General features: G+C 45.4%; 1 protein-coding gene across 1 annotated transcript in view; it reads left to right on the top strand.

The window, feature by feature from the left end:
• The window catches only part of TRPM1 (transient receptor potential cation channel subfamily M member 1), a 73,872-nt gene that overhangs the window by 17,690 nt on the left and 34,726 nt on the right, over positions 1–21,456 (top strand). The window contains exons 5-15 of the mRNA XM_027521187.1: positions 1,467–1,591; positions 2,248–2,419; positions 5,647–5,821; positions 6,687–6,810; positions 7,967–8,039; positions 8,915–9,015; positions 12,335–12,508; positions 12,674–12,808; positions 13,662–13,712; positions 17,541–17,681; positions 18,749–18,778. Of these exons, the coding sequence (XP_027376988.1) occupies positions 1,467–1,591; positions 2,248–2,419; positions 5,647–5,821; positions 6,687–6,810; positions 7,967–8,039; positions 8,915–9,015; positions 12,335–12,508; positions 12,674–12,808; positions 13,662–13,712; positions 17,541–17,681; positions 18,749–18,778 (1,301 nt within the window). The remainder of the gene's footprint in view (positions 1–1,466; positions 1,592–2,247; positions 2,420–5,646; positions 5,822–6,686; positions 6,811–7,966; positions 8,040–8,914; positions 9,016–12,334; positions 12,509–12,673; positions 12,809–13,661; positions 13,713–17,540; positions 17,682–18,748; positions 18,779–21,456) is intronic.

Here is a 21,456-nt window from a genome sequence, read left to right as displayed (position 1 = left end):
TGGGACTAAAAAATATCTATGTGTATGCACAGTTGGGATGAATTCTGGATCCAAAAGATACAAAGAGACCAAAAATAAAAACAAAAACAGCTGCCACTTCGGAAGAGCATGGAGCAAGAGCAGTGGATCAGGAGCGAAAATAGAGTATTGTGCATGCCCCCTGCACACAGCACCACCTAATAGGTGGGCAAAACACCTAAGTCACCCCTTCAGCCTTACCCCTGGACACACTCCTGATCCTCACTCCATGTAAGGAACCAGCTCACCCCACCTTGGGAAGCAAGCAAGGGCACCTGTTGTTTGTTCTCACTATCCCCCCTGCTGCAGCAGGGACCCCAATAAAGTCTTGCCAGAATCTTGTCTGGCTTCTGCTGCTGCTGCTGCTGCTGCTGAGTCACTTCAGTCGTGTCCGACTCTGTGTGACCCCATAGATGGCAGCCCACCAGGCTCCCCTGTCCCTGGGATTCTCCAGGCAAGAACACTGGAGTGGGTTGCCATTTCCTTCTCCAATGCATGAGAGTGAAATGTGAAAGTGAAGTCGCTCAGTTGTGTCCCACTCTTAGCGACCCCATGGACTGCAGCCTACCAGGCTCCTCCGTCCATAGGATTTTCCAGGCAAGAGTACTGGAGTGGGCTGCCATTGTCTGGCCTCTAGTCAATCTCTATTGATGGGGGAAGGCCAAGAACCCGGGTTGGTAACAATAATATTTACGGCAGAAATGAAACTTTTATGTGGTATCTTGGTATTTATTTTGGTATGATCATGATAATGGTCAACATCTCTAGCACCTACTATGTGCCATTCTTTGACATGAGCACTGGACAATACCTCATTTTCACTGAGGCTTCTGACAATCCTTTTCCCATCACTGAGGCCCAGAGAGGTTGAGAAACACACCTGGCCATCTGACTCAGCTTTAGCTGAATGCAGACAAAGGGAGACCCTTACTTCATCCATCCTTAGGTCTTGGAAACTTGTGAAGAAAGTTCCTGTACAGTTGCTTTGGTTTTTATTTTCCCTTTCCTAGGAGCTAATGCAGGATGACTAATTTTTATGCGCTCAGACTTTCAGTGATTCAACCCTGTTCTGCAAGAAGTGGAGCGTCTCAGAGCAGGGAGCCCTAAAGTTCCTGAAAAGTGATTTGATGGGAGGTAAAGGGCAATGGCACCCCACTCCAGTACTCTTGCCTGGAAAATCCCACGGACAGGGGAGCCTGGTGGGCTGCAGTCCATGGGGTCACTAAGAGTCAGACACGACTGAGTGACTTCACTTTCACTTTTCACTTTCACGCATTGGAGAAGGAAATGGCAACCCACTCCAGTGTTCTTGCCTGGAGAATCCCAGGGACGGGGGAGCCTGGTGGGCTGCCGTTTATGGGGTTACACAGAGTTGGACACGACTGAAGCGACTTAGCAGCAGCAGCAGCAGCATGGGGCCTGCAAATATGACTTACGGCTGCTCACAGGTGTCATCAGCCATGTGGGGGATGCCTTGAAGGACCACTCCTCCAAGTCCAGAGGCCGGGTCTGTGCTATAGGAATCGCTCCCTGGGGCATTGTGGAGAACAAAGAAGACCTGGTTGGAAGGGATGTAAGTATTTTCCCAGAGATGTGCAATTTTAAAAAATCGAAGCCTTTATTTTGATGTCATCGTAGATTTCACCTGCAGTTGTAGGAAATAATAAAGAGAGGTCTCATGTAGCCTTTTCCCTTTCCCCAGCAGTAACATCTTGCAAAATGATGATACAAGACTTCAAGCAGGATTCTGATCCCCTCAGTGCCTCAGCAGTAAAGAACCCACCTGCCAGTGCAGGAGATGAAGGTTCTATCCCTGGGTCAGGAAGATCCCCTGAAGAAGGGCATGATCTAAAATGTTGGGATGTCGGGACTTCCCTGTTGCTTCAGTGGTTAACACTCCATGCTTCCATTGCAGGGGGTGTGGGTTCAATCTCCGGTCAGGGAACTAATCCCACATCCCATGAGGTGCGGCCAAAATATGAAAAACAAATTTTTAATTGCAGAATTAAGATACTGGGTTGTCATGACTAAAGTATTTTTTCTAATTTAATATAAAAATTGCAAAAAAAAAAACCCCACAAACTTTCAATAGAGAGGCTAGGGAAGGCAGAGCAGGTTGAAGTGTATGATTAGATGAAGCCGTAGCTCCACATCTGAGTGCTTTTGCTTCTCCTGTTAGTCTTACTGTCAAAGTTCTGCACCTCTGACCTGTGCTGTGCATTTAATCAGGTGACACGGGTGTACCAGACCATGTCCAATCCCCTGAGTAAGCTCTCCGTGCTCAACAACTCTCACACGCACTTCATCCTGGCCGACAATGGCACCCTGGGCAAGTACGGGGCCGAGGTGATGCTGAGACGGCAGCTAGAGAAGCACATTTCTTTGCAGAAGATCAACACGAGTAAGTTGTTCTGTGGGCTCAGGGCTGTCCTGCAAACCGGGCTGGAGAAGAGACTGTCTGCAGGCATTTACAGTCTTCCCCTGACTCCTCTTTGACCATAGCAAGACCCTTTTCCTTGGCCACCAACCAAATCCCACTCCTTGAACTGCACTAGGATGCTTTGCCCCAAGTTCACAAGGAGTGTGGACCTGATAAACAGCCCCGCAGCCGTTGTCACAGTGATGGCATTCCCCACTATGTTGTCAGTGGTTCTCATTTCTTGTAATGAGTTACTGTAGTTACTTTAATTTTGGGGGGAGTATATTTGATTTACAATGCTAAGTTAATTTCTTCTGTACAGCAAATTGACTGTTCAAACTGCAGTGATTCTTAATGTCAAACAATGATCAAATGATCTTAAAGGGTATTTTGTTGTAACCATTATTGGTAAGATTGCAGAAGACAGTCTAGATCTTAGAAATGGTCATTGTAAATCATAATTAAAGGGTCTGTAGGGCTGCAGTGTGGTTGGAATGAGACAGCGTGCTATGAAAAGTTGTGGATTTCCAAGGAGCAGCTGCCTGGCTGATGGCTGTCACATTTTTGCTGTTCTGGCCACGTGCATGTTCACACCGCCCAACCTCCCCTGGCTGTGTGACCTGTGGGCTTCCCTTTGTCATCCTTTGCCCAGGGTTCTGAGTGGGGCAGGGACAGCAAAGGGGTGCTCAGTCGTCACCTCCCACAGCATGGAGCTTCAGTAGTCCAGCCTGAACCATGAAGAACCAGCTCTCCTCTGTTCTAGAAAAGAAGGTGATTGGGTCCCTGGAGTCCTGAAGATCTCAAATTTCAAGCCTTGCAGAGGCTGGAAATCTGAAGGGCAAGTCCACATAGTTTTGGTCCATTTCTTCAGCATCTCTTGGTTGATCCATTTCTCCAGCATCTCTTGGTTGATCCATTTCTCCAGCATCTCTTGGTTGGTCCATTTCTCCAGCATCTTTTGGCTGGAGAGCCTGCCTGGTACATACCAGACCCTCAACACATAGCTTCTGAAATGAATATAACTGAGGTTACTCTGGTAGGATACTGCAAAGCTGTTCACAATGGGACTTCCATGTCAGTCCAGCAGTTAGGACTCCATGCTTCCACTGCAGGAGACATGGGTTCTAGCCCTGGTCAGGGAACTAGGATCCTGTATGTCTTGAGGTGCAGGCAAAAAAAAAAAAGTTCAAAATATTTAAGAGTTACTGACTATAGAAATGCATTGTGGAAGCAAACCAGAAACACTCAATTCCCCTGCTTGAAGTTCTTAGACCTTTTCCCAACTGTGCTGGCAGTTCCTATCCAAAGTCCTTCAGAACCGTGAGACCAAGGACATATCTTCTATTCACTAACTTATTCACCAAGATCAGATAACTCCCATCACAACAAACAGACACTGGGGAAACATGCTCAGAACATAGTCTGTCCTGGCCAGTTTGAGGGTAAAATTGTGAAGTAGGAAAATGGGTCTCTGCTGCTCCTTCAGAGAAGGCAATGGCAACCCACTCCAGTACTCTTGCCTGGAAAATCCCATGGATGGAGGAACCTGGTAGGCTGCAGTCCATGGGGTTGCTACGAGTCGGATACGACTGAGCGACTTCACTTTCACTTTTCACTTTCATGCACTGGAGAAGGAAATGGCAATGCACTCCAGGGTTCTTGCCTGGAGAATCCCAGGGACAGAGGAGCCTAGTGGGCTGCCGTCTGTGGGGTCACACAGAGTCAGACATGACTGAAGCGACTTAGCAGCGGCGGCAGCAGCAGCTGCTCCTTCACTCCCACTATCTCCCCTCCCACCCAGAATCCTGGGTTCTTGAGGCCCTCCTGTTACCACCTGCTTCCCAGAGCCCACCTTCTGGTTCTGCCACCAGAGTCGGCTTGTCCTACCATGTTCAGAAGAGTCCTGTCATCTCATAGAGGCAGAGGGAGGACTCTGGGGGAAGTAATTATTTTTTTAATTAATTTTTTATGAGAGTGAAGTTGCTTTACAAGGTTGTGTTAGTTTCTTCTGTACAGCACAGTGAATCAGCTATATGTATACAGGTATCCCCTCTTTTTTTGGATTTCCTTCCCATTCAGATCACCACAGAGCACTGAGTAGTAGAGTCCCCTGTGCTATACAATAGGTTCTTGTTAGTTACCTATTTTATACCTAGTTGTATATATATGTCAACCCCAATCTGCCAATTCATCCTACTCCCCCGCCTCTTGGTTTTTCTCTACATCTGTGTCTCTATTTCTGCTTTGCAAATAAGATCATCTGTACCAATTTTCTAGATTCCACATATATATGATGTTTGTGAAAACACAATTTTAATCAGTATATTTTTATTGAAATATAGCTGATTCACAATGTTGTGTTAATTTCTGCTGTACAACAAAGTGTGTGTGTGTGTGTATACATATATATATATATACATACACACACACATATATATGATTCTTTATGGGAACAAGTTATTAACTGGGGAGCTAATGATGGTCCATGGCTTTGCCCTCCTAGATAACTCACTGCCTATTCCAGGCACTGGAGGCTAATCAACAGCTGCTATACCTATTATAACAACACTGCACATCATGACACCACTTGAGGTTGACAGAACACCTTGACTTGACAGCCTCACAGTTTCTTATACTTTACATCCGTTGCTCCTTCAGGAGATAGAGGAGGCCCTGGGGTGATTCACCTCTTACTGCAGTTCAGGGTGGCCTGGTGACCAGTCCCAGGTCATAAGGCTAATTCACGTGAGGCTGGTATTATAGAACAGAGCTCTCCTAGCACGGGTCCAGACACCGTCTGCAGTGTCATTCTTGAAGGGACACCCATCCAGAGTGGGAACATCACCCAGGACAGGGCAGTAGGGAAGTATTCTTATAGCAAGAAGAATCTTTCATGTTTCTTGCATCTCACCTTGAAGCATCTTGTAAGCTACGTGGGTGATACATACAGTTGAACCACATACGTGTTGTCAAGTTCGTCATTTTAAGGCTCTGTTTTTTCCAATAAGCCTATGATGTGGGCTTTGAATAAAAGAACATGAGCAGTCATCACATCCTGAGGGCCTTCAACTCTCCCAGTGAAAACTAACCCTCTGTAAGCGCACGTCCAGGCCTAAGGGTTTCCTTCTTCCCCATGTTTCAGGAATCAGAGCAAGGGGTCAAATAGGGCCTTGACAGTGGTCTGAACTTGGATGTGGTATGTGTTTCAGGGCTGGGGCAGGGCGTGCCCCTCGTGGGCCTTGTGGTGGAAGGGGGCCCGAACGTGGTTTCCATCGTCCTGGAATATCTCCGAGAAGAGCCCCCGGTCCCCGTGGTGGTCTGCGATGGCAGTGGCCGGGCCTCAGACATCCTGTCCTTTGCCCACAAGTACTCGGAGGAAGGAGGGTAGGAGCTCTGACACGTTAGGAAGGGGGGTGGGGTTTGAACTGCCTCTTGTGAGGGCCAGAAGGAATCGTGGTATGGCTAGCCAGCCCAAAAATATAAGAGAAGGTAGTTTTTCTAGCTCTCCTGTCCCACTTCCCAGGGTCAGTAAGTGAGGGTGCTCTCAGAAGCAATGTTTCTTATGGATTCTTTCTTGGGTGGGGGGAGGGTATGCGTTCTCTCCCAACTTCATTTTCCCTTCTAAGCTTTTCAACCTAATAGCCTGAAATTTGGGGCTTCCCAGCTGGCTCAGTGGTAAAGAATCTGCCTGCCAATGCAGGAGACTCAGGTTCAATTCCTGGGTCAGGAAGATCCCCTGGAGTAGGAAAAGGCAACCCACTCTGGTATTCTTGCTTGGGAAATCCCATGGACAGAGGAACCTGGTGGGCTAGAGTCCATGGGGTCACAAAGAGTCAGATACAACTTAGCGACTAAGCACTCACACAGCCTGAAATTTAGGACAAGTGTAAATGCAGCTGTTGACTGTGGTCCCTTTTGGTCTTCTATCCTGGTATCCTGGAATATCCTCCAATGGTTAATTTTCAAACCAAAGATACCAGACAGTATCACATTCAGCAGTCCTCAACCTTTTTAGCACCTGAGACCAGTTTTGTGGAAGACAGTTTTCCACGGACAGGGGACAGAGGGATGGTTTTGGGATGATTCAAGCACATCATGTTGATTGTTCCCTTTATTATTTATTACATCAGCTCCACCTCAGATCATCAGGCATTATTAGGTCTTGGAAGCTGGGGACCCCTGACTCATACAGATTTATTCATGTGGATTTCACCTGTGTTTTCTTCTTTTTCCCATCCCCTTCAAACAGGATAATCAATGACTCCCTCAGGGATCAACTTATAGTCACCATCCAAAAAACGTTTAATTACAACAAGACACAATCACATCAGCTGTTTGCAATGATCATGGAGTGCATGAAGAAGAAAGAACTGGTAAGTGTCTTGAGTGGATTCTCTAGGCAGCTCCACAGAGAGAATTGTTTCCTTTCTGATGCTGCCTATGTGTGCAGGATGAAGTTGTTCCTATTTTCATTCAGGCTTTTCCAAGAGGCAGTTTACAGATCCTGACCCAGCTGGCAATTCTGTCCATGTGAGGGAAGCAGGCAAAGCACAGGCAGGTTCTCCTCAGAGTAGGGATACAGATGCATCGGATCTTGTGTGTGTCAGGGCACTTCAGGCCACATCCCACCAGTTCTGAGGCTGATGTCATCAATGAGATTTAAAGTGTTGGCGTCACAGGGACTTCCCTTGTGATCTCTATGCTTAAGACTTTATACTTCCACTGCAGGGGGCTTGGTTGGATTCGATCCCTAGTCAGGGAACTAAGATCCCACATGCTGTGTAGTGTAGCCAAAAAGTAAAAAAAAAAAAAAAAAAAAAAAATTAAATAAAGCACTGAGGAGTGACATACACCATGCTTGCAGATGTGCTTAGAAAATTCTACAAAATACCCTCATTATTTTCTACCCTTTGCCTCCTTCAAGGGGAAAGTGAAAGTGTTAGTCACTCAGCTGTGTCTGACTCTTTGTGACCCCATGACTGTAGCCTTCCAGGCTCCTGAGTCCGTGGGATTCTCCAGGCAAGAATACTGCAATAGGTTGCCGTTCCCTTCTCCAGGAGATCTTCCCATCCCAGGGATAGAACCTGGGTCTCCCACTTTGCAGGCAGATTCTTTACAGTCTGAGCCACCAGGGAAGATTTTTTACCTCCTTAATTATTCTTATAAGGAAGAGGCACTCTTGTTAGACAGGCACTCTTCAAAATTCTAAATCTACAAATTTCCTACAAATGTATCAAATCTGAGTAGAGAGGCTTTTGTCACTTTCAGTAGCCATTTAGATATCAGCAGGCATGTCCTGCATGGGCTCCCTCAGCTCCAGGTGGGGTGAAGAATAAAATAAAGTCCAAGTGAGGATTCCAAATGCTGTCCCTTCTGGAAATCAGAAGGCCCTGATGGAAAATCCCCTTGCTCTAGGGATGGTTGTATTAGCATTGGCCTCTGAGGTCCCTTTTTTAAACAACACTCTAATTCTCCCTCTAAATTTCCACTTTGCTTTATTCAGTCTTTTCACGATTAATCTATTTTCAGGTCACTGTGTTTAGGATGGGTTCTGAGGGTCAGCAAGACATCGAGATGGCGATTTTAACTGCCCTGCTGAAAGGTGAGCTCTTAGAAATGGCCCCTCCTGTCCTTTCTGTGCTGGCCTCCCCAGGCCCCACTCTTGGCCAGGAAACCCTCCCCCTGCAACCTCCTTCCGCCAGGAAATGTGTCTGCTGGGGATGGAACCCTGAGCTGGCCAGGCTGCCTAGAGTTATTGTAGTCTAAAGCCGTGGTAGATGAGGCTCCAAGTGGGTTCTCTGGAGGGGACTTTTCTGGGAGGAGGGAGCAATGGACCACTGGTTCTTGATGGCTAAGAACCAGTTTCCACTGGTAGCTAGTTCATGACAGGTTTCAGCTCAGAGAGGGTAAGCATGAAATGATTTTTCATTTGTGATCCCTGCATCTCACAGCGCTCCATCAATTTTCGCAGACTCTCCTAATGATAGGCTGCCACCTGGCTGCTTGAGGGGTCACCTCCCTCCTCCACTGCGAAGTGGAGGGTGCTGGAGGAGTGAGGGGCAGGGGTCCCCACTGGGTCAGCCTCCTGGTGGTACTGAGCTGGTCTCCCTGCAGTAGAGGCTGGTACTCTGGACTGTGCTCCCCTTTGATCTGGAGGAGCAGAGCCCCTTGACCTGGCCTGGCAGGTGTCTGGGTGGCCCCAGGGCTCCTGCCCTCTTGCAGAATAGGAAACTGGGGTCCTTGGCTTCCTCCTCTGTTCCTCCTGGGAACAGAAACCTCTTTCCTGACATGGAAAGAGGTTGCCTCCATCCTCCTCCCAGCCAGCTCTTTGAAAATACTGAGTCACTCAGGGACCAGAGAAAAGGGTGAGATGCTAAGCCAGCCTATGGAAGCCCCTGCCCCCCACCCAGGCCCTTCCCCCACAACCCTCCACAGTCCAGGCGTGAGGTGAGAACTGCCCCGTCTCTTGCCTTCCAGGAACAAATGCATCGGCTCCGGACCAGCTGAGCTTGGCGCTGGCTTGGAACCGTGTGGACATAGCTCGGAGTCAGATCTTTGTCTTTGGGCCCCGCTGGCCGGTGAAACTAAGTCTTTTCAATCTATACTGTTTGTCATGACTTTGTACAGAGGGTGTATTAGTACAAGCTCCCTTGTGCTGTGGATCTCAGAAAATCTTCTGGGGTTTCTGATGACCCAATGTCTGGTCGCTTCCCTGGTGGTTCAGATGGTACTGAATCTGCCTGCGATGCACAAGATGTGTTTTGATCCCTGGATCAGGAAGATCCCCTGGAGGAGGGCACGGCAACCCACTCCAGTATTTTTGCCTGGAGAATCCCATGAACAGAGGAGCCTGGCAGGTTACAGTCCATGGTGTTGCAGAGTCAGACACGACTGAGCGACTAACACCAACAGTGTCTAGTTGTTAGGATTATTAGGAGTTGTTGCTGTGTCATTTCAAAGAACCAGCAAGAAATAAGAGCTCCTGGCACTAACTTCAGATTCAAACCAGTGCTCTTGAATAAAGAGCACTAAATATTTTATCATTGCTGGTGAACATGGGTTTTTACCCTTTTAAGAAGAAGAAAGAAGATTGCTCTTTAAAATGAAATACAATGATTGCATTGAAAGCATTGATTTTTAAACTATGTTCCATGAAACCCCAGAGGGCTAGGGGACTGTGTGTGTGACCTTTGTGTGTAGACTTTGGGGTGTGGTATGTGTGGATGTGGTTTGGTGTATTGTATATGTGTATCTATGTGCAGTATGTGTGTAGGGTGTGAAATGTATGTGTGGATGTGTGGTGTGTGGTTTACCGTGCATACGGTGTATGTCTGTGGGATCTGTGTATGTGTGTGGTTGTACCTGGGTGTGGTGTGGGGGTGTGTGTGTGCAGATATGAGCAAGCATGATGAACAGCTCTCAGCAACCTCCTGCTCCTTCAATCAAAGCAGCTTCTTTACAACTTGTGGTTACCAAGTGGGAGAGGAGTAGGGGAAGGATGGACTGGGAGTTTGGGATTAGCAGATGCAAACTGTGATATCTAGGATGGATAAACAGCAAGGTCCTACTGTACAGCACAGGGAATTCTATTCAATCTCCTGGGATAAATCATAATGGAAAAGAATTTTTAAAATGTAATATATGTGTATATTTATAACTGAATCACTTTGCTGTATAGCAGAATCCCAGGGACGGAGGAGCCTGGCGGGCTGCCATCTATGGGGTCGCACAGAGCCAGACACAACCGAATCGACTTAGCAGCAGCAGCAGAAATTAGCAGAACATTGTAAATCAACTATACTTATATTTTTTAAAATTATTTTTTTTGAAAAAAGCAGCTTCTTTGATAGGTTTTGTGTATTGGGACTTGGGGAAATTTTTTGTTTGCAAAATTAGGGCTCTGCTGCTTCAAAAGGGGGTTTGGAATATCTAGAGGATTCATGTCGAACTTTAAAAACCTTATTTCTCAAAACAGGTCTGGCACGTACCTTAAAAGTACATTTCATTTTCACAGTTATCTTTTATCCAATTAGTGTGAAGAATTTAAGCAATCAGTGTGTGCATGTGTGCTCAGTGGCTTCAGTCATGTCCAACTTTCTGCAACCCCATGGACTGTAGCCCATCAGGCTCCTCTGTCCATGGAATTTTTTAGGCCAGAATACTGGGGTGGGTTGCCATTTCTTCCTCCAGGGAATTTTCCTGCCCCAGCAATTGAACCCATATCTCCTGCATTGGCAGGCAGGTTCTTTACTGCTGAGCCACCAGGGAAGATTTAATGCATATTACAAGACATTGAATATAGCTCCCTGTGCTATATATTAGGTCCTTGTTTATATTTTGTTTTTAATTGAGATAAATTGACATACGACATATTAGTTTTAGGTATACAATATAATGATTCAATATGTGTATATTATAAAATCACTACAATCTAATTACCATCTGTCACCACACACAGTTACAATTTTTTTCTTGTGATGAGAACTCTTAAGATCTACTGTCTTAGCAACTTTCAAATATACAACACAGAATTATCAACTGTAGTCACCATGTTGTACATGACATCCCATGGCATTTATTTTATAACTGGGAGTTTGTACCTTTCGATAATCTTTATTCATTTCGGCCTCCTCCATCCTCCATACTAGGTCTTTATGTTAATTCTAAAAATGGAAAAACCAGCAGATTTTACTGTGATTCTGTACAGATTGTTCACTGCTGAGCCTAACATTACAGCTGAACTCAAAGAGAAAGAAAGGTAGCCCTGGGTGAGTCACCAGGGCCCTACAAAGGAAAACACAACAAGCATGAAGGTTCTTACAGTCCATCCATTGTTTAAATTATGCGAAATTTAAATTAAATTTGGACCTTGCCTTATTTGAATAGATGGATGTTTGCTTTCCCTTGCATTTCTTTTTTAAAGAATAATTTTATTTATTTATGGCTTGTTGAGTGTGTTGGGTCTTCACTGCTGCACGTGGACTTTGTCTAGTTGCAGCGTGTGGGGGCTACTCTCTAGCTGTGGTGCACAGGCTTCTCATTACAGTGCTTTCTCTTGTTGTGGAGGACGGGCTGTGAGCACAGGCTCAGTAGTTGGGGCACATGGGGTTAGTTGCTCTGCGGCATGTGGGATCTTCCTGGACGAGGGATCAAACCTGTATCTCCTACATTGGCAGGCAGATTCTTTATCACAGAGCCACCTGGGAAGCCCCTCCCTTGCATTTCTAATTGATTCTCTCTTTTCTTCTTAGCATATTCCTTTCATCATCAAGACTATCTATTCTTTTATTACTGTTCATTGAGTGAATTCCCTTTCTTGTAGTATCTTTCAAAGGCCCTTGTTTCTCTGGAAACATGTGCCTGTCAGTTACACCCAGGAGACCTCAGCCCAGGCTTCTCTCCACACAAGCATCTGTGATTTCACCTGTCATCTCCGGCCCCTCACAATTGTTTTCTCTCGTTTCCATCACTTTCCACAGACACTTCTTTTTGGTGCCTTTGAATTTACCTCTCAGCACCCTTTCCTTTGACAAAAACACACGTCAACTGAAACAGCCACTTAAAGTACATGAATGTACTTCAAGCATTTAAGTAATAGAGGGTCACGAGATCAGGGTCTTTGCCACCAGACAACTGGCCTGTGACAGCTAAGTGTGTGTGTGTGTGTGTGTGTGCTCACAAGTATGTGTGCCTGTGTTGCCTGTGTGCATGTCTGAGTCTGTGTGCTCATGCTTGCACCTGTATGTGTCTGTGTATCTGTGCATGCATGTGTGCACTCCTGTGTACCTGGACGTGTGTGTGTGTGTGTGCACACATGTGCATGCAGAGGGGAGGCACTGGTCCTGGGACAAGGGGAAGCTTTAATCCCTTTCCCAACCCTGCCTGCTTGAACTGCAGCCCCTGGGAAGCCTGGCACCCCCAACGGATAGCAAGGCCACGGAGAAGGAGAAGAAGCCGCCCGCTGCGACCACCAAGGGGGGAAGAGGAAAAGGAAAAGGCAAGAAGAAAGGGAAGGTGAAGGAGGAGGTAGAGGAAGAAACTGACCCCCGGAAGCTTGAGCTGCTGAACTGGGTAGGTGGGATGGCTCTGGTCCCTTTCTTGGGCTCACAGGTCCTTGGAGCCAGTCATCCTCCTCGAGGGGAAGGTCAAGTTCTCACTGCCTCCTCAGCTGCCCTGTGAACTTGCCCCTACCCAGCACCCCCTAGGTACTCATGCCCCTCCCCTGGGCTCATGCAGGTGAATGCTCTGGAGCAGGCCATGCTGGACGCACTGGTCTTAGACCGTGTGGACTTTGTGAAGCTCCTGATTGAAAATGGAGTCAACATGCAACACTTTCTCACCATCCCGAGGCTGGAAGAGCTTTATAACACAGTGAGTGATTGTGAAGGAGGGAGAGTGGAGGGGAGCTGGCCCCATCAGAACACGGCTTTAGTGGAAGAGAGAGGGAAATGGCAACCCACTCGGCTATTCTTGCCTGAAGAATCCCAGGGACAGAGGACCCTGGTGGGCTACAGTCCTAGGGGTTGCAAAGAGTCAGACATGATGGAGTGTCTAAGCATGAATCATTTAAGGGCCGGTGTTCTCGCCTGACCAGTGGGCTCGGCGAGGGTCCCATTCTCACCCACCTCTGCCAGGCTACCCAGCCCCCCGCCCCATCTGTACCATTAACTCAGGGATGGTGCATGAGGACAAGTTTCTACAAAGGAAGAGTCCAGCTCCTGGAGTCATTAGCAGAGTGAAAAGTTCCCAGGGTAAGCAGTCATTTGTTTCTGGGGACTACCACTTTTTATGAGGCTTTGATAAAAATGGAAAACTGAGTTTGCACAACAAGGAGCGCCTGACATGAGAATCACAGTGTTTGGATGAAATCCTCTTGGCTTGTATTCTTACCATATGAATTTTGAGATGTACATTCTCTCTCCTGTTCTAAAATTTTAAGACGTAGAAGTGGTCCTGAGAGGTTACTTGCTAAAACTTGGTGAACTTTTAAGACGATATGGTGCCCTGTGAGATTCTCTTTAAAATAATTTGATAAACGGTATTCAACATATTTTTGAACGTGCGGGATACTTCTTACCCATGACCAGTCCTGTGTTGTAAAGACACAGGCTGATAGTGGATGACATCCCAGCTTTCACAAATCCATTAATTCTATAGAGTCGGATTTTGCTCTAAGAGTTGAAGAGAAAAACATATTTAATATGGCTGAATGCTTCTCTTTCAGAGACTGGGTCCACCCAATACACTTCATTTGCTGGTGAGGGATGTAAAAAAGGTCAGTATTCTCTTTTTGTCTTTGCTTTTGTTTATATATATATATGTATATATATATTTTGAATGAGCTATTTCAAACGTTACTTGTTTTATTTATTTAATTTTTGGCTGCATGCCAGGCAGCACGTGGGGTCTAATTCCCTGATGGGGGATTGAACCTGTGCCCCCTGCATTGGGAGTTTGGTGTCATAACCCTTGGACCACCAGGCAAGTCTCAGTCTGCTGTTCTCTAGTCCTTTACCTGTTGACTTCTTTCAATAAGACATTTTCTAAAGCAATTTTAAAATTTCCAAATGTGGTGTCATTTTATTGGAGGCATAAGAAATCATGAATTCCTCTCTCCATAAAAAGAGTTTACTTTTTTCAAATGTCATCTTCTTCAAGTGTGGTGTTCATCCCACACACAATCGGCTTACGCTAAATGACTGGTGGTAGGTTGGCCCCAGCCAGGGGTGGAGGTGGGGGAGGATAGCAAGTTCCTCTCTGCTGCCCAGGGCCCCCATGCTCTACAGGTTTCAGATTTCCCCTGACTCCTTCCCTGTGCCTCTTTCCAGAAGTCCTAGCAGGACAGGCCTCATGTCATTCTGCGTGTCCCACGCAACAGTTCTTGGCCCTGTTTCCTCATTAGACAGTGATAGACACCTCCACTTCACGGCCCCATCGTCCTTTCCAGCACTAAACCCCTTACAGTCTTGTAGGATCCCATCTATTCCCTGTTCTGTCGTGGAGTTTCTCGGGTCCTGTTGTCCGCCACAGGCTGGAGGATCAGACCAGGTTAACATAGAATGATTCATGAGGCCAGAACGCAATGCCTGGCATGAGGAGTGCAGGATGGGTGTTCATGTTCTGAGCAGGAGGGAACAACTCAAACGGGAGAAAAGGGCCCTCAGTCAGAGTCCCAGAAAGACTGGTTAGACTTCAAACAGGTGTCTGATTCTACTGATGTGAGAATGTGGCTTTTACTACAAATGTTACCAACCTGGCTTCTTGAACTTCCCCAATCAATAGAGATTGACTAGAGGCCAGACAAGGAATTCAGGTGAGGCTTTATTGGGGTTCTTGCTGCAGCAATGGGGAGTGAGAACAAACAACAGTTTCCCTTGCTTGCTCCCTGAGGAAGGGCAAGCTGGTTCCTTAAGCAGTGGAGTGAGAGTAGGTGTGTGTCCAGGGTTGGGCTGGAAGGGTGACTTAGGTGGTTTGCTCACCTCTTCAGTTCAGTTCAGTTCAGTAGCTCAGTCGTGTCCGACTCTTTGCGACCCCATGAAATGCAGCACGCCAGGCCTCTCTGTCCATCACCATCTCCCGGAGTTCACTCAAACTCACATCCATCAAGTCGGTGATGCCATCCAGCCATTTCATCCTCTGTCGTCCCCTTTTCCTCCTACCCCCAATCCCTCCCAGCATCAGAGTCTTTTCCAATGAGTCAACTCTTCGCATGAGGTGGCCAAAGTACTGGAGTTTCAGCTTTAGCATCATTCCTTCCAAAGAACACTCAGGGCGATCTCCTTTAGAATGGACTGGTTGGATCTCCTTGCAGTCCAAGGGACTCTCAAGAGTCTTATCCAACACCACAGTTCAAAAGCATCAATTCTTTGGCGCTCAGCTTTCTTTACAGTCCAACTCTTACATCCATACATGACCACTGGAAAAACCATGGTGCTATATGAAGAGGGCAGTATCCTGATTTTGCCCCAGGCTTCTCAAAAGAGGCAGTTGCAATTTTTGGTCTCTTTGTATCTTTTGGGTCCAGAATTTGCCCCAACTGCACATGCATGCGATTATTTTTAGTCCCATACAGTTCCTTTGTATTTTGTTGTTCAAGGAGAGGTGTGTCCAGGTGCAAGGATTGCAGCGAAGGGTCCCTGGTCCCAGCGTATCTCACAAATGCTCATTGGATCAGAGCAGAATCACTGGGTCTGGGAACCAAGAGGGACCAGGGACTGCCATGCCCTTGTTTCCCACTTTCCCAGATTTCTTAATTTTGGAAGCGCTGAGAGTCAAAAGCCACTGCTACTCAAGTGTAGACCCAACCACCTGGGTCTCACCTAAGTGGTTTCAATCATTCTCCTCCCGCCCTCCCCAGACACAGGATGCCCCCACTTGAAAGCCTCCCACATCTCATGAAGTTAAGGCTCCAATCTAAGACACTTGCATCCACTGGGCCCATTAGATGCCCACCATACGGTCCACCACACGCTCATGTGTTCTGTCTTGGGCCGAGCATGGTCATATCTGCAGTGCTTTCTGCCCTCAGCTGCAGCAGCCCCTGCTCTGCCTCAGTGTCACCCTCCCCAGGAAGCCCTTTCTCACCTGCCCACACAGGCAGAGTGGGGGTCTGAACATGCTGCTGTGTTGAGATTTGGTGGCTTGGCCATTAACCCCCTCCCCTGCCACAAACAACAAGCTCACAGAGGCAGAGCTGTATCTTGTCCCCTCATGTGAAATCCCTGACTTGATCAAGTATCACTATGAGGGCTGAACAAACTTGCAAAGGCTGAGTGAAGGATGAGGTCCCTGTGCAAAAGGAGGACATTCAAAAAGTGTAGTCTCCGTGAGTGGAGAAGGAAATGGCAACCACTCCAGTATTCTTGCCTGGAGAATCCTATGGACAGAGAAGCCTGGTGGGCTGCAGTCCATGGAGTCGCAAAGAGTCAAACATGACTAGTGACTAAATAACAACAACAGAGTCTCCATGGGATGGATCCCAGGTTTCCGCCATCATTTCAGCTGCAGGAAGTTAACTAAGCCAGAAATAGCACATAGCATAGCATCCTTATAATGGATGGGTCAGCTCTGCCTCCTGGATCAGCCAGCTGCCCAGGGGCATGAGTGACTGGCTTACAGGTGCATGGATGCCCTCAGTCCCTCTCCCTTCTGCCCACACCCTGCCTTCATCTTAACACAGCCTCATCCATTCTGCAGCAGAACTCTGCCCCTTCACCAACTCCCAGCCACCTCAGGGAGATTGTGTTCTTACTGAAACCTTCAGAGTCCCTCAGAAAATCCTGGGGCACCACGTGGAGGTTTCTCCAGGAAGGCCCCAGTCCCAGGAGTGTCCCGTCCTCCCCCTACCTTTCACAGAGTCCTCCTGCCCATCATATGCTCATGCCCACCTTCTGTAGAAAATCTGGACACCAGCCCCTGAAGACACCTTCTCCCCTACAAGCAGCTGTCAAAGCACCTTCTCAACAGGGCAAATCTACTCACATCAAGGAAGGCTTGTACCAGCTACACCATCTGTCCTCAATGGTTTTTTCCCTTAATCAATTTTTTGTTGAAGTATAGTTGATTTACAATGTTGTGTTATTTTCTGCTGTACAGCAAAATGATGCAGTTATACATACATATATATTCTTTATATATATATATATATATATATATGTATATATATTCTTTGTTTTTATTTTTTGGCCTTACTCTGTTGCATGTGGGACCTCAGTTTCCAGATCAGGGACTAAACTGGCGCCTCCTGTGGTGGAAGGCAGAGTCTCAACCTCTGGACCACTGGGAAGGTCCCTCTTTCCTTTATGTTTAAATGCACATTACTGGTCATTCTGTCCAAGCCCACAGACAAGCCCAGGCCTCTCCCCTATAGCCCTGTGGGTTTCTAACTAATCTCATGGGGAAGTTTAACCCATTTTCTGGAACATGGTTCACCCTCTTATCTCCCTCCATCCTGTGGTAACAGATAGAAGATTGTTTAATGCCCCATTGCTTCCGTTAACACCCACATCACCAACAGGGATGGTCACGACGCCAATGTGTGTGATGCAGTCCAGGCTGCAGGTACCTTCTCACAGGGCCTGAGACATGGCTCCTTTCCTTACAGGGTAACCTTCCTCCTGACTACCACATCAGCCTCATAGACATTGGGCTCGTACTGGAGTACCTCATGGGTGGTGCCTACCGCTGCAACTACACGCGCAAGAGCTTCCGGACCCTCTACAACAACCTGTTTGGACCCAAGAGGGTAGAGCTCAGTGGACACACAGTCTTCTGTGGTTCCCGGGGTCACACATGGTTCTTTGCTCACCTCCACAGTAACTCAGCCTGTTCAAACCCAAGCTCATCACTCCATCCCCCTACACATCTTCCAATCTTCCTGCAGTGGCTCTCGGTGTGAAGCATCATTTCTTCCCTCCACACATCGGGCCCACAGCCCAGCACTTGAGTCTTCCCCATCCTTTGTCCACAACTGTCTTCCTCCTGGGATCCTTTGTCTCTGCTTTCTTCCATGCATCCTACCACTGGAACCACCCTGATCCTCCAAAATGAGGAACCTGATGGGGCATTCCTTGCTCACAAACTCCCAAGGCTCCCCAGTGCCTGAGGAATCACTGTCAAGCTCATGATCGAAGCGTCTAAGGCTCTCCCTCATTATCCACACCCTGTTGTGGGTGACCATGTACCACTTTCAGAACAAACTCTACTAATGTGTCAGCCACGTCTCCCCACTTCAAAACCCCATGTGTATCTCATGCCCGGCTCATGTGTGAGACCTCCCATGAAGACCTCCTCTCGCCCCACTCAGAGCCCCACAGCTCTGTGTCTGCGTTTCTGTGGGTGAACTTCTCTGGTTCTCCCTGGGGTGGGGGGTCCCATGTCTGCATGTCTCTCTCCTCACCTGACCTGGACTGACAGAAACAGAGGAAAGGAAAATAGATTTTAATAGATAAAAGAGTACTTTATATCATTAACTGTGAAGGACAAATGCTTTCCTTAGGTTTGTCCTTCATTATTAATTATACAAAGTACTTTTAAAATTTTATTTTTAATTGGAGGATAATTACTTTATAATATTGTGTTGTACAGTATTAATTGCTTTACAATATTACAATACAATGTTTCTGCCATATATCAACACTAATCCACCATAGGTATATGTATATGTTCCTTTCCTCTTGAACCTCCCTACCCAAAGTACTTCTTAATCTATTATCAATCTACTAGCAATATCAATAATGTACAACTCACAGTATTGTAACTTCAGTTATCTGATTCCACTGAATTTTTTTCCCCTCCCTTTTCATTATGCAGCCAAAAGCTCTCAAACTTCTGGGAATGGAAGTAAGTAGGACTTGTTCCAGTGGTTTCATGGTATCATGGAGCCTCTTCATTTTGTATTTAACATAAAATTGATTGAATTTGTTTTCCATGAATAAATCCACTTCACCACACACCAAGATTTACTTGGATGATTTAGTCAGATTATATTCAAAGGTCATAGACATTTTTTTAAAAGGTAAAGCCACCCAACTGACTTTTATTAAAATCAAGAATAAATCAGGCTCACCCATTATTGTTGGCATCATTATTCCCTCTGGTTTTTAAAAGTGTTCTGGAAATTTTATGACATGAAAACATAAATAAAGGAAGAATATATAAAAGGAGGAGGAAATTATTATTGGCAGAAAAATATTTTGTATCTAGAAAGTCCAGGAAAATCAACAAAGTTTCCTCATAATGGGACAAAAATATCCAGAATAACCTAACAAGGGAACTTAAGAACAAATCACTAGACATTAAAATACATAAATGAGTAGAAGAAGCACCATAACACAATATTAAGACTGAGTATTGTAAAGATTCTTCTCAAATAAATTCATGAGTTAAGTAGCATTCCAATTTCTGTATGGATTCAGGGTAGAAGGTTTTGATTCTTGTTCACAGTTGACACTGACCTTCAGCATAACTAGAAGGGTTATGAAAGTCAGTGTTGCATAATCCCTTAGTCTCTCAGATTGGTTGTATCACATAGGGTTTATCTGCTGAGTGAAGCCTTGGTGGAACTCTCCCATATAATAGCCTGTCCAGTCTTGCTGTGAGAGGCCCATTTTTCACCACCTTAGTAATAACTTTAATAGTAGGAGTTCATCGAGGCTTTCTATTTTCTGGAGTCAGCTTTGGTCAGTTATATTTTCATAGAAAACAATTTACTTCGTCTAGACTTTCAGGTTCACTGGTGTAAATCTTTGTTGTTGTTTAGTCTCTCAGTTGGGTCCTACTCTTTGTGATCCCATGGACTGTAGCCCGCCAGGCTCCTCTGTCCATGAGATTTCCTGGACAAGAATACTGGAGTGGGTTGCCATTTTCTTCTCCAGGGTGTCTTCCTGACCCAGGGATTGAAACCATGTCTCCTGCATTGGCAGGGGAATTCTTTACTACTGAGTCACCTGGGAAGCCCCATAAACCTTTACAGAGTATTTTAATTTTTTCAATCTACTCAGTATCTTTAGTTGTGTGCCATTTCTTATTCCAGTTTTTTTTTTTTATATCTTCTCCCTTTTTTCTTAACCATACCTGTCTTTGGATTTCATTGGTATTTTTGCTTAATTCAGCAACTTTCTTTTTTTCTGTTTTATATTTTATTAATATATTTTAATTTGCATTCATTCCTTCCATACACTTTGTATGGGGTTTTTGTGTTATTTTTATTGACTCAATTTGGAAGTGTTTGACCATTTTCAATCTTCCTTGTATTTCAATAAATTCATGAAGAGTATACGTTTTTCTCTGAGCATTGTTTTTCATGGTATCCTACAGGTTTTGGTAAGTAGAACTTTTATTGATATTCATTTCTAAACAGTTTATAATTTCCTCCTTAATCCAAGAGTTATTTATAAGCATATTTTAAGTTGCCTAGATACAGACTTTTGTTATTGTGGTTATATTAGTCTCATTGATTTCTAGTGTTACTCTTTGCGTGTAGACTATATGATTTCCAATATCTAGAACTTGTTGAGATTGAAAATCTCAAAAGAATTGGGGAATAATGCCAGGTGGAATTTTGTTAATGATTCATATGTGTGGAAACAAATGTATTTTCTCAGTTTGTTGGGCACAATTATGTACTTCTCTGCAGGAGACCTGGGCGCGATCCCTGGGTTGGGAAAATCCCCTGGAGAAGGGAAAGACTACCCACTCCAGAATTCTGGCCTGGAGAATTCCCTGGACTGTATAGTCCATGGGGTCACAAAGAGTCAGACAGGACTGAATGACTTTCGCTTTCAGCATGCTGTCAGATCAAATTTAGTAATTTTATTATTCAATTTGCTTCTGTATGTACTAATATTTTCAAGTTAATTTCTCACCGAGCTGTGTTTAGAGGCTCTTACTGTGATTTGTGATTGTGAATGGATTCATTTCTTCTTAACTTCCAGTTCATATCTTTTGTTATTTTATTGGGTTGCTTCTCTTTTATTTGTTGCTTTGTGTCTGTTCATGCACTTTAGGGAAATGAACCCTTTGTTGGTTATTTTCTGTCTATAGCAATATTAAAATTATTTTATGAGAAGTTGCATACAATTCATATTTTAATAACATACTATGGAAAGGTAGGATTAACGGGGTTTCCATTCAGGACCTCCCTGGCAGACTCCAATGGTTAGGACTGCGCTTCCACTGCAGGGGGCATAGGTTTGATCCCTGGTCAGGGAACTAAGGTCCTGAATGTTTTGTAGTGTAGCAAAAAAAAAAAAGCTTTCTGTTTTACAATATTTCATTAGTCCTTAGTGGATTTTTATTTGACTTGATATAATCTTGAAAATAAAGCTACATTTCTTTTTTAATTTCAATATTCCCTAAATGACTGAAACTGCAGTTTTACTGGGACAAATTAGAACAAAAACATTTAAATTCCAGGCAAGATATGATAGTTTCAATAAAAATATCAGAACACCTCATAACGAAGTTATAAAACTTGGTTTAGTCATGAACTACTTGCCACAAGAATTGAAGACTCAGGC

Source organism: Bos indicus x Bos taurus, chromosome 21, assembly GCF_003369695.1.
Source record: "Bos indicus x Bos taurus breed Angus x Brahman F1 hybrid chromosome 21, Bos_hybrid_MaternalHap_v2.0, whole genome shotgun sequence".
Classification (NCBI taxonomy): domain Eukaryota; kingdom Metazoa; phylum Chordata; class Mammalia; order Artiodactyla; family Bovidae; genus Bos; species Bos indicus x Bos taurus.
Note: the sequence above shows the minus strand (reverse complement) of the source record. Positions and strands in the feature narration are given on the sequence as shown.